Genomic DNA, 17,979 nt, shown 5'->3' with positions numbered 1-17,979 from the left:
TCAACCAACACAAAGGAAAAGAGAGAGAGAAAGAGAAAACGATTTGATTCAATTAGGACGAAAAAAGTGAAGAGTATATACTTTTTCGAGATTTGATAGATCGTACATTTATTATAAAGTATATCAAGTAATTAGATGATTGATTGATATCATATTTTTCAAATACGAGTGTGAGACGATTATTGTTGCACCAAATATACAAAATATCGAATATAACATAAATTTAATCGTGCATTGATTTGATTTAGTCCAAGAATCTTAAATGGGCTCAGAACAAAATTCCCGTCATTTGTCCGAAAATTCCTCAATTTTTAAAAGGTTGTCGGTATTTTGATATATTTGGGCTTAAGGAAAGACTGGGACAAGTTGCAGTTCTTGGAAAATATGGGCCCAAGTTTGGGATGTCGGAAAACAATGGGCCTGAGGAATCATATTACGGGCTGGCCAGAAAGACGTGGTAATCTCAATTTTTTTCTTAATTGAAGGTATTAATTTTGCAGTATTGAATTTCTAATGCATGTTTTGAATTTGTTTACTAATATTTGGATAAGCTTTACTGAATCTAGTTTAGTTAGTGATGTTGAGACTCATGACCAAATATATGGGCATTGATCTATTTTTAATTAGGAATATAAGCGTGTTAAATTTGTCAAAGCTCAAAGTTGGACCATCAAAACTCGCCCACTCCAGTCCAGAGACCCGACAAGTTAGATCCAGCACACAGAATTTTTAAAGTATTAAAAAAATTTAACACATCTCTTATATGTAAATATAAATAAAACCTACATTAACACTACAAACCGTATTACTTTTTATGTCTTATATGTACATATAAATAAAACCTACACATATTTTTCATATATGTATAAACATATATAATAAAAATTTTATTGAAAGAATAGTTTTGGATCAGGTTGGGGTTATTTAATCCCAACCCATTGAAATTCCTAATTTAAAAAATGATAATTTGTTAACGTTAAATAAAATTATGAGATTTTATGATGCTTTTCAGCTGAATCCCTAATAGACTTATTCTAACCAAATGGCTTGAATCTGTGGGACTGAATTGAAGTCTATGAACAACAGATTTTGCAAGGGTTGTTTGGAGATTTGAATTATCCAAAAAATAACATTAAGATTGTACATAATTAATTAAGTAAGGTGCCTTCACCAACTTGATTGCGTGACTTATTAATTAAAAAATAGTCATGCAACTTATAGGATATTATTTCAAGAATTGACCAATTACAATATTATTTGTCTTTTTCCTGTAACTCATTCATTATTTTAATTATATTAAAATATTTGTCTCATCGTTTGTTAATGGAATGTATATATTTCATGTAAAAATTAATTAATTTAGCACATTTGTATGTGTAAAAATATTTTATTTGTCATATGGTTTTATCACTTATTTTCAAATCATGGTAAGATTTCTTGTCAAAAAAAAAAAAAAAATTTGAAACATACTCGTAGTTTATTTTTTGAATAAAAAATCTAGGATTAACTCATTGTATAGTTATTGGGTTAAATGTAATTTACCTTTCCTATGATATGTTAAATGAGCAAATATTCCTCTATGAAAAAAGAATTAGCAAATTATTCCCGTGTTCAAAAAATGAAGCAAATCAAATCCTACCAATGGTTTAGCTACGGGGATAATTTGCTTCATTTTTCAAAACGCATGGGATAATTTACTATTTTATTTTTTATAGGGGATATTTTTACTTATTTCTCTTGTCACATGAAGTAAATTTCATTTCTTCCTATAATTATGCTAACCAAAAGAACAAAATTAACTTCTCTAGTAAAAGAATCTAATTGTAACGAAGTAATTCATTTAACGAAAACTCATTCAAACATCATTCCCAACTTAGTCACCATAACCCTAATTATGTGTTTCAAAAGCCAAGTCCATAACACATAAAATGACAAACTCTATTCTTGAATCCACAATCGAACTAAAAATTATAAACACAATTCTTGAAACGATTCCATTTTAAACAAATAAAATTTTGCGTACTGGAAATGCAGAATTGCACTTCAGTTATTTTGTAGTATTAATAGGATTAAATGCAATTTTTGTTCCGTATTTTAGTTATTTATTTTTTTAGGATAGTAAATGAGTCCCGCTGTAATTTTTTAATTTTACATTTTTAATTTTTCAGTGATCGGAATTTATAAATGTTGTCGGAAAAAAAATATCTGTCCTACATACTTTTTTTAAATTTGAGGCTTTTGTTACAATTGATGAATTTAATAAATCAAAGTCGTGAAATGAACATAAAAGACAGAAAAAAACACACACACACACACACTAAAAAGCCTATCATGAGAGGACCCAACCGTCTCCAAGCTCTCTTAATTTAATTAAGTACAGCTGTCCTTATCTCTGGTGGATATATATATATATATATATGGTTTAGCATGAAATTGAAACCGCAACCAACCTTACACAATAATCATAGTTTAAACCTACTTTTAAAAAAAAAATAGAAAATGAGAATATATAATTATATTAGTATTAATAAATCAATGGAAAAAAAACAATTTTGTTCCATTAACTTAGGGATAATGGCATTTTTTGTCCAGGTTCATTAAGAATAGTGTTTTAGGATTGTATTTTTAAAAAAGTGGTAATTTCAATCCAAAAAACCCTAATTTTGTCGGAACCCTCACATGTGGCTCACGTGACCACAAATATTTGAGGCTTTGCTTACTCATCCGACAATCAATGGATGCGTGGATTAAAATAACGTGTATTTATTTACGTAGTAAAATTGATGTGTATAAATTAAACACATCAGCATTGTCAACTCACTACCGCTGCCCGGTGTCTTCAAAAAAACAAAACCCTAAATCTGACGCTTACCGCAAGTGAAGTTCAAATTTATGTTTTGCTAGCTTTTGGGTGTAAAGAGCATGTTTTATTGTGTTGTGTTGTCTTTTTATTTGTAATCACAATAAATTTAAATAAATAATCAATCACATCTTCGGTATAACTTAAAATCATGATCTTAAATTTACTTTTAAAAACTTAGTAATTAATAAGTATGAAAAAGAGGAACTTAAAATCAAGAAATCATTTCAAACCGCATCCATCCTTTGATTTTAATTGACAAATCATAATTTCAATACCCACTTTATAAAATTTCATGTGATCTTTTTTACAAGAAATTAATATAAGCAGAATTGGTATAATATCGCAGTATAACTTTTATTTATTGATTAAATCGTTTTTAGTTATTAAAGAATTATTTGATAATATCTATATATTAATTAGTAAAAAATATGAAAGTAATATTATGATAAAAAGATGGATTGAATATATAATGAATTGTGGGATATATATATGCTGAATTTCTAATCATACATTTATCATCTTCCAAATAATTTTATTAATTATATTACTTACTATCTTTCCATAAACCCTCAGAACACCAACACAGACACACACACACACACATATATACATATTAATTCTGTCCCTCAGCCGTTGTGTAGTATTTCGTTTTTGTCTTTCTCTCTCCATATATATACATATATATAGATATATATGTATAAACATTCACACACTCAAACACACAGCACAGTCACACACAGATTTCACGGTACTACCTACGACAGTTGAAACCTCTCTCTTCGCTGCCTACACTTCATCTCTGCAGCTTGAAGTCGAAGAAGATGAATCCCACCTCAATTCCAATCTCCAGAAGACTCCTCCAATCAGCAGACCTCAACAACTTCGACGCCGCTCCCGGAACCTCCCTCTCCGCCGCCATCGACCCCGTCTTCCAGCCCTCAAACGCCACCACCGCCCCCCGCCCCTTCAACCCCAACCTACCCTTCGGCTCCTCCATGGTCCTGACACTCCTCGTCCTCCTTACCGCCCTCTTCTTCCTAGCCTTCTTCTCTGTCTACATCCGCCGCTTATCTTCATCAGCCTCGGAGGACACAGGGACTCCCTCATCCGCCTCCCGCAACCGTACTCCACCACCCAACCAGAAAGGCGGCCTCGACAGTTCCGCCGTGAACTCTCTCCCCCTGGTGGCCTACGGCAAGGCGGCGAAGCACCCGATGATCGACGACTGCACAATCTGCTTGAGCGAGTTGAGGGAGAGAGAGACGGTGAAGCTGATCCCTTATTGCGGTCACGTGTTCCATCCTGGCTGCATTGATACGTGGCTGTCGACGCACGTGACCTGCCCGCTGTGTCGGTCAGCCGAGCTGTTCGAGAGAGTTGAGGAGGAGGTTTGTTTGGATGTGACGCATGATAAGAATGGGAGGGATATGGGTGAGAGATGGAGGGTGGAGGATGGAGACGCGTGGAGGGACGAGAGGTCGGGGGAAGTGAGGAGGACGTGCAGTGGCTCTAGCCTGGTTCATAAGGAGGCGGTGTTGTTGCAGAGAAGCACAAGTCTCTGACTCTGACACACAGTTATGTGTTATTCCAGCCTTTTCTTTTTCTTGTCTTGGGAAAAAGTCAGACAACAATTCTGTCTTTTAAAATCATAATTTTCAATTGATTAATATTTATTATTATTATTTTTTATTAGGCATAAAATTTTTCTGTTCAAATAAAATATATAATTTAAAATTTAATTATCCAATAGTACCTATTGCTAGTAAATGACTGGAACACATGTATTATATATAAATTTTTTTCTTATAATATAAAACAGGAAATTACGAAACAAGCTCAATATCAAATTTGATATAAATAAAAAAAATTACTATCATTGTTTTAAATAAAATTGATAATGATATATCCTCATTTGATAGTGTTGATTCAGTATCCTCTGTATTACCAAAACTCAATATAATAATTGTTTCAGAAAAAAATAAAAATAAAAAGTATTACAAGAAAACTATATATCACTCAATTTTGAGTGAGTTTGTCTCTACTCAGACATGGTCCATTCTGCTACAACTTGTGCTACGCCCCAATAAATTAATAGCCAGATGAATTTCTTATTCAGAATTTTATTATTATTTTTTATAATGGATAAACTTTTTTGTTGAAGAAAACAACCCATGTAATTTTGTTATATATATATATCATTAAAATGCAACTAGCTCCTCTATCAAAACTTTATTTAATAGGGAAGAAATTCCTTTGGAAAAATAAAAAGAAAACCCAAGTGATTATATGTTTCTCGTGGACTATTTTTACAGTAAGGTCCAATTTTGGCTCGATATTCACATAATTGATTTTAAAAAATATTATTATGATGTTTGATTTCACATTTTATAATTGATTTTATATATAAAAGGATACTTCCATTTATATTTTGTGATTTATGGTCTATTTGCATCAATAAACTCATATTAAAAAAAACACATGCTCGTGTCTAATAAAATTCAAATTTATGATTTAGAACTAATTTATAGGATATTAATCTTAATCACTGAATTAAAAGATGGTTAGCCACATGCCCCATTTCTTGCACCTTTCTTTTTATATTTGGGTTGTGAGGTGAATTGTTAGGAATTGATAATTGAAGTGATGACTCAGACTTCAATTACTTTCTCAAAGAATAGACACTTCAACCAAATTTTTGTTGATTGACAAATGTAAATCACGTGCTTAGATCACAATTTAAGCTTCACAAAACCTCACCCCCATTTCTCGTTGCATTTAATATATGCATACTGTCTACATAAAAATTATATTTTTTATTTTGTTTAAAAAATATGCACATAATATATATTAAATATAATAACATGTTTAACGAAATTAAAGACCAAAGGCAATATATATATATATATATATATATACACTTTATTTAGTGAAGAAGAATGCAAAAGTTTCTTGTAAGTTTTATGTTATGGACACTTTACCAAAAGTTATATTCACACGTCTCGAGAATATCTTTCAATTACTTTTTTTTATATGTTTTAAGCAAAAAAGAATACTTTAAGTTAGTAACAATAATGCCATGGTCGGTACGTAGGAATTACATTAATTGAAATAATATACACAAAAAATTACAAGGTAATAAAATTATATTATTTCTTAGTTGATTTTATCCACATAATTCATAACTAGAAAATAATAATTAATAATGAAATAAAATTATCTTTATGACAAATTTGTCTTTTAGTATTTTTTTTTCAAAAATTACTTAAATTCATATTTTATTGAATATGTTGAATTTTATTGTATAACATTAGACTTTTCAAAATTGTTTATAAATTAATAGAAACAATCAAACTGATATCACTTTCTGATTACCATGCATACACAATTAGTACTCAGTACCAGAAAAAAATGCACTTAAATTTAATAACAATGAACACTAAATATTAAAACTAATATAAGTGGTAAAAAAAAGAAAAAAAATTTCATTACCAATATGTTGAAAATAACTAATACCATGTTGAAATCAAAATCATACCAATGGGTTTGAGAATGTCGATTCCATTTTTACTCTATCCCGATCTACGTAATATGAAACAAAAAGTACTATCTAAAGTTTTGTTCATTAACATTTCAAAACAATCGACCAAATTAGGGAGAACAATCAAAACCTTACGAGCTGCCGCCCTATCATCTAACCGGCTGCAAAAATAATCAATTAAAGTTGGCCGACATCAAAGCCAACTCTTGTACGAACTCCGGACGACTCATTCATGTGACCCTAAACTGACTGTTGATTTGCTAACTCCTGTTGTTTTCACACAACCAACATTTTCTGTACGAGTACATATACAAACTTTATCCAATGCGAATAAACTTATGCAATATTACTAATCAATTCCATAACACGTATTGTTTCATCAGACCTGGTTCTCCCAAATAGTCTGATTTTCTTGGAACCAATATCTATCATAAAGTGAAATATTAACATCGTCGTGTTTTATATAACCCTCTAAATTGATTTCATAAACCCATATAGTAAATCTTGAAGTAGTCCCCCACAATAAGTATTTCCAAGTTCAAGCCTCAAACAAGAGTACTGTTTTAACAAATATTGCAAGCAGCATTTGCCATAACTTTTCATCATATCGGCACAATACTTCACTTGTGTATGTAAGAGTACAGATCCATCTCCATTTACATTACTAGTCAAGCTTTGTAAGAGTGTATATGCACACACCAATGCACAAATCACGGCAGCTTAAACTTCAAGAAGCCTTCTGCTATCTCAAAATCTCTTTATTCACAATAAAGCCATCACTAATAACCAATGACTTTCCAGTCAGATAAATCAGTAATTTGGTTAACTCAAATTGCTGTGGTAAGTAATGCTTTCTGCTGGTTGAGGGGAAAATTGACTGCAGATAATTAAGATGCAAGTGGACGCACATAACTTATGCTTATCCGTCTTAACAATAACAGAGGTGCCCCGCCTGTGGAAAGAAAACATTCTTTTTACGGAATAGAATGATGGAAATATGTGTAAAAGCTAAAGAGATTAATTACCTGGCGGAAGGGGAAACAGAGCTACTTATCAGAAAGCAAGCTTCTTATTTCATCTCTCATCATTGTTACTCTATATGCTATTTGTTCTTTTTCTACTAATGGGTAAAATAAGCTCGGACGGCCTCGACTACCGGGGCCTGGCACATTGGACACTTCCTTGTACCCTGGACCAATTTTTCAGCACACTTGGAACAGGTGCACATGTGCCCACATCTGCATCGAGTGAGAAGGTGGTGGTCTTCATTTTATGTAGATAGAGTATAATCAAGTTTAACGCTTATGCATCATGACAAGAATAGTTGCATGATTAACAAACTTAGAAACATCCATATTAAAAGTAAAGAGTGTTTTCAAGAAATTCAGGCCCCAGTATAGATTATCTATATGCTGCGATGGTAAAAATCACTTCCTAGCTTATGAGGCCATTGGTGGGGCACCTCCAATAATATACATTCCTTGTTCTATGGTGTTGCACATGTTATAGGCACCTTTAATCTTTTGGACAGATATCCCTACTATATACATTGATAACCTCTAAAGACATGTTTCCTTACAGATCTCCAACAATCAACTTCTGCTAAAAAATTCTGATTTTATCATAATTGAAAAGGCATGTGATGCTCTGGTCATTAGTTTTACCAATTTTTGGGATCAAATTAACATTTTATTCTCGTTGATTTGCTCTGCGTTTAAAATCTGATATATTTCATTATTAGTTTTTTTCTTTTGTCTAATTTTCTTCTTTGATTTATTCCTTATTTTACTATAGGATTTATAAATATATATATATATATATCCACATAAATGTGTATATTATAAATATATATATATATATTTCTTTTCTTTTTTCTTCCACCTTCTGTTACACACTTGAAAACCTTCGCCTCAGCTGCCCCATCCAAAAAACCTAAAACCACAAGCCTCCATCATTGTTCTCCCCTATTTCATGTTTTCTTCTGCCTTCAGCCATCTCAGTCAATGCCTCAAGACCCTCATTTTACATGTGTTCAAATCTCATAAGCATGTCACCACACTTGGTAAACCATCATCACCCATCCCTACTTCCTGTCTCATTTACCACTCACAATTAAAGCGTAGCCAAGCTTTTCATTCCAATTGATCAGCCTATGGATTTGCTGGGGATTGAGGTAGAACTGGAGTTGCGGTGTAAGGCGGCAGCAAGGTGATCTCAGAGGTTAGGAAGAAGAAAGGTCTACAAGAAAAGATGAAATGAGCCAAGGCCAAAGGGAAAAAAAGGAGAATGTATACATAATACTTTATGCTCCCCTCTCCTATTTCTGGTCCTATTTCCTTCTTGAACATCCTAAAATCCAGCTCATTTCCTAAAAAGGAAAAACAACTTCTCACTTATAAACTTATGATCACTAATTTTGAGGGATAACTCATTTTCAAACTCCCTTCAATTTTAAAACTCGTCAAACTTAATAATGGGACTGGAGGAGTATATGACTGCTCAGAGAAAAAGAGATAATCCTCATCTAATTCTTATTTTCAATCTTTCAGAGACTAGTTGATTTACTTATTATCAGTAAGCAGATCTATGTGCATTACACACCTCTAGATCTATATTCACTATATGAATGCCTGAACACAAAAATACTAGTGGTAACTGAGAGTTTTAATTTAACATGTTACTTAGAACTTTGTTTTGGTTTGATGTAATTTCCAGAGGCCAGCCAACACAGGGTGAGAGATTTGGTTATTTTAACTTTCAACGTACTTTGGCCTTTTATTTTTCAGATGACTAACATGGAGAGATAAAAAGGTTATTTTCCTAAATTCATTACCCTCTAAGACGCCATCAGTGATACTGGTATAATGATTGAAAAAGAAGGTATGTATTCTTATTGCACAAAGCTTAGAAAGTGTCTATATAACAGTTATCCATAGTTTTTTCTCTCAGTATCTATAGAGATAGGCACATTAATTACCTGTACAACAAGGAATCAATCTTGTTATCACAACACAAGCAGCAAATCCCTCTCCTTACATGATCCCATGGAGATTCATCACAAAGTGTATTCCTCTTGGATGCATCTGTATCTGATAGCATCAGTGAGGGTCAAGTCAAAATCAATGAGAGAAAAGAAAAGCACTATATGGGCACAAAGATGCACCAGGAAAGAAGCAGGATTTTAATTTCAGAAAGAAAATGATTTCCTCTCTAAGCCTGGAAAGAAGAAAATGAGATATATATCATATAGAAAAACAAAAGTTCCAATACAACCCTAAAAAATGCACAGGTTTATGAACTTCAAATAATATCCAGTTGGAAATTCACCTCTTGTTAAGATTGACCGATTTAAAGCTGCAGAAACCTCTTGCCGCACTGAACGCTGCAATTCTATTTGCATATCCATGCATGCTTCCAGCATACTTTGCATGTTGTTCATCCTTTGCTGAAGCCTAGCCATGTCAATCCTCAACTCATTGATTACCTCCCACTCCTAATATACATAAGCAGAATTTGTTGGTGAATTGGTGATAAGTTAAATTTAAGGAGCCTAAATTGCAATTTAACAAATGAACAACCGAAGATGTGATGGGAACTGAAATTTATAACTTCAATTTTTACACAAGGAAAAGAACGAAGTTTATGGCCAGAAGCACTGAAGTACAATAAAAGGATATTAAATTTTGAAAAACTATCGCTTTACATGAGAACATCTTATAGATCCCTCAATTTCGAAAGAACACGCATTTTGAAGTAGGGATCGTTGGGGAGTTGATGAATCGAGTCCAGAAAAAGTGGGCATGTTCCTGAAAGTTTCAGGCAATTAAGGAGGATTCTTCTTCTGATTTCTGGTAAGTTCTTCAGCATATTTGCGTGATGTTAGATGGATTCCAAAGCCTCGTCCTTAAACATGTATACTGTTTAAACAAGTCTCTTGGATAAGTCAACAAGAAATTTTGGTTTGGCAATACTTAAAACCGAAGCAATTTAAGATTTCAAAGTACAAAATTACATAAGAATAAAGTTGGGTGTCACATTAAATGGAAATAGAAGAAGTCAAAGGATATTTGGGATTACCGTCCCCAACTGCTGGCTAAGGTTGTTGTGTCCCAAATTTGGACCCTGCAACTCCTCATCACCCCAAAGTGGCTGAGATGCAGTGACAAGGCTGGAACTAGGAGCAAATGGATTTCTATCAGCAGATAGAGCCAAAGCTCTACCATTTTGCTGTCCCTGGTCTTCCTCAACTAGGCTAGGAGAAGAAGATGCATCATCCAGTTCCCACCCACCAGAAGCATGACCTTGCCGTTCCACATGAGATTGTAGCACCTGGTCTAGGCTCTCCCGGAAACCACTTCGAAGAAGGCTAGAGACGCGTCTCCTACATCAGAAAACAAAAGTTAAATACAGGGTGTGCAAGAAAGTCATGAATTTGGTGCAGGAAATTACTTGAGTCAACTGTTATGAGATTGCATACCGGCTGAAAAGCTCCCTAAGTTCCATACTGTGATCATTATCATCATCAGGGAAATAAAATGTGGGCATCCTTCTAACGGATGTACCAACCTCTCCAGAAGGCATATCTAGCCAACTATCAATAGCTTCTTGCAAATCGTGGCTTGGCCAGTCTTCATGTGATTCTTGCATCTGATCTTGCTCCACAGCATTATCAGATGTTCCCTGTAGCCATTGATTAGCCGAGCTTTCCTGCCAACTTCTAGCCGTTTCTTCTCTGCTATCATCCACCCATTCTGTGAATGCAACATTAGTTACCTGTTGCCAGGTGCTCACTTCAAACTCCGGTACTGACTCTTGGAACTCGTTCACTCGTGCTGAAGCATCTTGCCCCTCAAATTGTTCATTTGTGTTTCTGCCCAAGTCAGCGGAATGACCAGCTAAGTCATGAACATAACTTGCACCATTTCTTGGTTCATAATGTTCATCAAGTATTTCATGTGGTCCACTGTAATTTGCATCCTCGGTTTCTAATGGCAATTCATTGGTAGTGGCATTGATCTCTTCACCATGTCCACTACCGGCATACTCCGAATCAGCGGATGCTTCTTGTTCAGTTGCCTCCCTGTTCAAAGTCAGCTCTTGTCTGCTATCAGCACTTTCAACATCCAGAGACATTTCTTGCTGGTGTCTCTCAATGTTCATAGACACTTCTTGTTCGTTTCCCTCATTATCCATAGACACTTCTTGCTCATTTCTATCATTGTGCAAAACAGGATTTCCTAATTCAGTTGCTTGCGTTACAAGTTCCCGCTGACTCCTGTTTCTATCTACAGCACCTTCTGAGTCAGGTGTTGTATGAATTCCTGCCACCTCCCTTTCCATGCATGTGGACTCTGATTCACCATTATTTTCATCACTGAAAGAGGAGTCCAACTCAGTGCTATTGGCTGAAGTTGAAGCAGAATTATCCAATTTGGAGAGGAATCCTTCTCTGTATTGCCATATCATGAAGCCATTAGTTCAGTAACAAAAATAAGGAAAGTAAAAGATTAGCTAGCAAATATCTTAACACTTCAAGAGGTAAATTCAGTTAAAGCCAACAGAAATAACAAAATAAGTTGAGGCATGAGCTTCATTACAATAAAGACGATCAGTTTAAAATTTAAGCGGAGTGCTAGAGATGTATCATAAAGCACTTACCATTCAAATATAAATTACAATCCTAATATACAAGCACTAATCCAGTTGATATTTTCCAACAAGGAAACTAGCAGAGTCTTCAGATATTTATGGCTAATAAGCCAAACAGACATTATTGTTAGTTACAACTTCTAGCCCCTTCTACAATATTAGCCTCCCCACTCACGCCGCATATTATCTTAAACTGTTATCCTTAAATCCAAGCATGCATATATAACTCAAACTCTGAGCATGTAAGTGCATAAGGAGTATAGAAAATACGAGTTTGTAAATGGTGATCACCTCAGAAGGGAAAAATGCTGAGCAAACATAGCAGACCTCAAGAAAAAACAAAAGAAATATGCAGAGACTTTCACTTTGTGTTGGGAGCTGAATATCATGAACATATAGCATAAGATCACCTGAGTCCAGAAACTGTATGCCTTTGCCTTAGCAGACCTAGTTCAGTTGCAGCCACAGAAGATGGTCTCTTGTCTGGGGTCAATCTTTCATTTCTTAAGAACCTACCTCTGAGGAGAGCCTACAAGATGGTATTATAATTAGCTATACGTGTTTTACAAAAGTGATGACCCAAACCACCCATGTGACACATCTATCTCCCAAAAAGGAGTTGAAAGAATGTGTACTACTGAAATGCATTAAATAATGAATTATAACCTGAATGCGATTGCGATGGGCGAAATCTGATACTGGCCTCTGCTCCAACAAACAGTGAAGTTCTGTTTTCCTCTCAGATTGAGCCCTCTGGAGAAGATCAAGAAGAGTCTGTCTACCACATAATCTTCGAATGGGTCTTCGTGCACCAATCTGAGCATGAGTGGTAATCAATCCATCACACACCTGCTCAATCTGAGAACCAGCTTCTTCAACACCACCACTATGCGATTCCTGATTGTTTCTCTGCTGGGCATTCGTTTGTACCCATTCTCTAATAACTCTCACCCTTCCACACTCATTCTCGCCAAGCCATTGTGGCCCCGATCGATTGTTTAGATGGAATCCGTTAGATGAATGACTCATTGCACCACTGTTCATCCATTCTCGAAAAATTTGTCTAACCCTTTCCCTTTCAGTTTCTCCCAAGTCACTAGATTGTTCAGATATTATACTGTTATTATCCTCATGCTCCATCTCAGAACCTGTGGCACCTTGATTCTCAGTTTCATCTGCATCTTCAGAGACATCATGCCCATTATCGCTTCCTTGTCCCACCGACATGGAACTACTTAAGCACTCAGAATCAGGACCATTTCTATTTCGCCTCAACCTGCGAGAATGGTTCACCACATGGTCACCCTCAAGCTCCCGCCACATTTGTAAGAGAGAGGATGCCCGGGTGCTAGGCCTGCCTTGTTCATCACCCCACTGAGTCGACACTGGAGATTGTGACTCCCCAAAGAAAGAAGGACCAAAAGCAGATACATTATGCAAACCCGCAACGGCCATTTTCAAAATTTTATCACATTAAACAAGAAGCAAGGTACACAATCTCGACGGTTTTCTGGAACAAAATTTACTCAGAAACACCGAGTATTTGCAAGAAACTACTTCACATCGTTGTACCCATAATTCGTCATCAGCCTCATACTGGCACTTCAAAGTCAACTCACGTAATCCAATAATACCTGCAAAAATCTTGAAAATTGTTATTGCTAACATTCAAGCACAAAAGTCAAATCGATTCATGTTAGATTCTAGAAATATGTATCCTTCATACAACCCTTCCTAAGGGGAAAAAGAATATAAGCCAAGATGCTTACAAAATTAAAGATTTAAAAAAGAAAAAGGAAAAGGGTTGCAACTTGCAGATCCATCTTGTACCTGACTAATGACAACTCACCCAAAAAGAAAAGGGAAACAAAAGCAACTGCCAAAATTCAAATTTGCCAACACTTTGAAACTGAAACAAGAAACGAATCCAAATGTAAGGAAAAACTGTGGAAAAAAACAACTAATTCATTCCCTTCAGAAAATATTCTTTGTTCCGCCAAAATCCATATCAAACCAATGCACAACACATCAAAAAATCAAATCCATATAGTCGCGCATAAATTTAACAAAAATATAACAACAATAATCATCGAGAAAAACAAAAAAAAAACACCATATAATTGACCAAATAAAAGGGAAACAAAAAGATAAATACAATACTACCTTGTTGCAACTATCACGCCGCACAATTCTTCACATTCAATTACACATCACCGCTCTTTACATTTAATTACATATCTCCGCTCTTCACATTCAATGCACCAATAATAAAAAAAAAAAAAAAAAAAAAAAAAAAGGGGGGGGGGGTAAAGGTGGAAGAGACAAGTCAGCGGCAACGTTTAATTTAACCTCTCGGAAATTTGGCCGTAACTCTAACGTCTATTTTTCCCTGTACCCGTAAAACAAGATCTCTTTGACTAACGGGCGAAGGCCGCGTGTCGCAGTCCTTTCCTTTTCACGAAATTGCAAATCTACCCCTATATTTCTTGTATTTAACGGTAAGAAGCATAGAATTGTGATTGTGGTAGTGACTTTTCTTGCTAATTGTGTGGAGTGTGGATTGCAAGACAAAAATATGTGCGGTTTGGAATACACTTGTCTTTGTCATTATGAAATTTCTGGTTCTAGAGATGTCTGGATTTGGATCTTTTTTATTTTTTATTATTTTTTAATTTTAATTTGAATTTTATGCCATTTTTTATATGGATCATATTAAAAATATCAAACAAATGAATTATGTCGAGTTAAAATAATAGATCTCACATTACAATTAAATTCTTCGATGTTTTCATTTTCCTATCACACCTTATTTACATTTTTAAAAAATAATCTTGCGGTCCAATTTTTCAATAATTCAAATGACTTAATTTCTTAAGACTATTAGCTTCTACAATACTGTTTAAGATATTTACGAATTAACATCATAAATATTTGAATTATTGTCTGGCAGAAAAATTGATGGGCAACTTAACGACATTCCATCTTACTCCCACTATTTCATATTTGAACTTTCGTGTTCAGCCACAAGCATATTAAATATTTAAACAATCAATATAAATATTTAATAAATCCATTTACGACTATTAAAAATTGAGTATATTTAACTGTAATCGACAATCATCAAACAACCAAACAATAATGTAACTAGCAAATTTTTGAGACATCTTTATAGAAGGAATCCAAATTTATGACACTGTAATTCACTAAATCACTTACAAGTTACTTTAGAATCAATAAGCCATCATCATAATTTCTTAACCAGTAATATTTATTGATTTATTTTTCAAATCTTATGTTAAAATCCCATTAAAATTTATAAATATTTAATCAATTCTCATTTATTTTTAATCAATCATCCAAATGTTACATGACTTTGCTGTTCTTCTTTTTCCTTTTTTTCTTAATTTGTTTCTCTAATTACAATTAATTATTGTGTAGAAGAAACATCACACGCCCACGTGGCGAACGTGGGACTGAGAAGCATAATAACAGTCAATTATCCCACGAGCCCCACCTTCTCTTCTCTCTTGCCAATTCCTCTTCTCCACCAATCAACCAAGTCGCTCAAATATCTTTCTCAAATAATTCTTTCTTTTTTTTTTCTTTTGTATGGACTAAAAAAATAATTATACTTCTATCTAATAAAATTTGTATAATTATACGTAAATTTTTTATATAGTTTGCAAAATTACATCTAACACCACTGGAGTTGTTTTATTCTGATAAATAAGTCCTTCCGTTAGTCAAAATTCACAAAATTTGTAATTTCTCAAACCACATATGTATTAAATGCAATTTTTCGAATCATAGGAAGTTGAAGTATAATTACACCAAATCTCATAAAAGAGGAGTATAATTATCCAAAAAATAAATAAAACATGTAGAATGGATATTCTTTCTTTCTTTTTTTTGCATCAACGATCCATTTCAAATTATAATTTGATCGATTCTATAAATACATGACTCCAAATATCAAGTATTATATATATATAATATCAAGTACTTATTTCTAGCCATATTTCACGCTCTAGATGTACATTAGAACGTTATAATTGGAATATATTTAATATTTTTATTTTTAAAATTTATGAGCGCAAATACATCTCAAGATCGACTAATTGACCTGAGATCAAGTGATCGATTAAAGTATCTTTATTCATCTTCTATTCGAACATTAAGAGAAATTAATTCATTATTATTTTCAAATAATGGCTAATTTAATAAATGAATTGCACTCTTTTGTACTTGATCCAACACTTTTCTGTTCTTTTGACCTAAAATTGTGGGGGAAGATTTACAGTGATTTTTGGCTTTCTTGTTGTTCTTTTATGCCCCTTTTTCACACTTTGCGGGATTAGGGGCAAAGGAAGCTGCTTCCACATGGAGGCCGGTCTATTTCAGGAATTCAGGTTCAACCACTCCACTCTTCCAAAACAATATAAATTCATTTACTTTTTTATTTTATTTTTTATATTTTAAGGTAAATATTAAATTATATACCCTTTTTTTAAAATGAAATTTACATCATAAATATGTATATATAAAAATTTTATATTTGAATAAATGTATCTTTAGATACATGTTACAAGAACTTTAAATAAAAGTACTTTAGATTTTTCAAATGGGCTAATTTTATCCTCTCGTAATAATCTATTATAAAGGAAATTTTTAAATGATCATTAATTTCTGAAATATATTTATAATTTTTTAAATAATAATAGAGTATTTGTAATTATGACAAACTTCGTATGAGTACTTTGTAATTTACCCTCCTCCAAAAAAAAATAACTATAACACAATATCATATTTTTTGGTATAAAAAGTGGTCACGGAGTATCCTAAGTTAGATACATTTTTATTTTATTACGTCTTTTCATATAAAAGGTTATTATAAATTATTATAATTAATTCTCATCCTCATTCTATCATGATTTTGCGCAAGAGAACATATAAAAAAACATACTAATTCAACAATATTTTCATTTTATATATAAAATTCACTTGAAAATACTTCAATTGAAAAAAAAATGGTATTATTACCCTTTTTGGTCCAATATGAGTTAAATACACTACCTATCAAAATTCCAAATAATGGAAAAAAAAAAAAAAAAACAAACAAAGGAATTGCTATAATTCGTCAGACGGCTCAGTCTCGTGTATGGAAAAAAGGCGACTTTTACGTTGTGACCATTTATCCAATGACAACTATAAGTCGGCACTTTTCATATCATGAACAAAAATAAAATTAATTGCTTTTTTTATTAATGTTCCTAATAATGAAAGATTAAAGAAATCCCACAAGCCCTTTTAATGTCTGAAGTCGTGGGAGCAAAATCAGTGCCCAAATGTATGACGCTTTGGAACAAACCTTAGAAAACTCGAAGTGAGTCTGGATCTACAAACATCTACTTTACTCATAATACCATGATTAGCAAAAAATTAATAATCTAATCATTGTGATTATTTATGAAGAATTATGGGCCATTGTCCCTTCATAACACAACATTATTGGTGCTGCAATAAAATTTAAAATTCAAGAGAGACGGCCGGATTTGTGAATCGCTTTTATGTATGTTAGGGACAACTACACACTTTGTCGTTGTGTTACATATTTCATTTGTCATAATAAAAAAAATGTCAATTCAATTCGATCCTAAATTTATTATGGGTTTGATCAGTTTTACGTACAATACGTGTTATTATATATATATATATATATTAATTGCTAGGTATTATATATAGTGATTTATACATACAATGCATTATACTCAATTTGAGTTGAAAAAAATAAGAAGAAGAAGAAGGTATAGAGCAATATGGTATGCATCTAAGAAATCCTAAATTCAATGAATCAAACTAAAGGGGGCAAAAAATAATTTTTTTTTAATAATTCAAAGTTTCATAAAATTTCGAGACCATCTTACTTTGA

At 33.2% G+C, this 17,979-nt stretch overlaps 2 protein-coding genes across 4 annotated transcripts; one reads left to right on the top strand and one right to left on the bottom strand.

The window, feature by feature from the left end:
- Positions 3,685 to 4,425, top strand: LOC105169956 (RING-H2 finger protein ATL57). Its single transcript, XM_011090506.2, has one exon. It carries the CDS (start codon positions 3,685 to 3,687, stop codon positions 4,423 to 4,425), a length of 741 nt encoding a protein of 246 aa, XP_011088808.1.
- LOC105169955 lies at positions 6,878 to 14,318 on the bottom strand. Of its 3 annotated transcripts, none has more exons than XM_011090504.2 (9): positions 14,214 to 14,318; positions 12,717 to 13,684; positions 12,461 to 12,579; positions 10,879 to 11,850; positions 10,479 to 10,782; positions 9,729 to 9,894; positions 9,379 to 9,490; positions 7,427 to 7,639; positions 6,878 to 7,371 (listed from the first exon to the last, which is right to left on the bottom strand). In XM_011090504.2, the coding sequence occupies exons 2-8, from the start codon at positions 13,503 to 13,505 to the stop codon at positions 7,522 to 7,524; spliced, it is 2,580 nt and encodes an 859-aa protein (XP_011088806.1). In that variant the 5' UTR covers positions 13,506 to 13,684; positions 14,214 to 14,318; the 3' UTR covers positions 6,878 to 7,371; positions 7,427 to 7,521. The 3 variants fall into 3 exon arrangements, with proteins under 3 accessions (XP_011088806.1, XP_011088805.1, XP_011088807.1); XM_011090503.2 differs by having other exon boundaries at positions 6,878 to 7,353; XM_011090505.2 differs by lacking the exons at positions 6,878 to 7,371; positions 7,427 to 7,639 and adding an exon at positions 8,134 to 8,639.

This window comes from Sesamum indicum, linkage group LG9 (assembly GCF_000512975.1).
Source record: "Sesamum indicum cultivar Zhongzhi No. 13 linkage group LG9, S_indicum_v1.0, whole genome shotgun sequence".
NCBI classification, from domain to species: domain Eukaryota; kingdom Viridiplantae; phylum Streptophyta; class Magnoliopsida; order Lamiales; family Pedaliaceae; genus Sesamum; species Sesamum indicum.
This window is presented reverse-complemented; position numbering and strand designations above follow the sequence as displayed.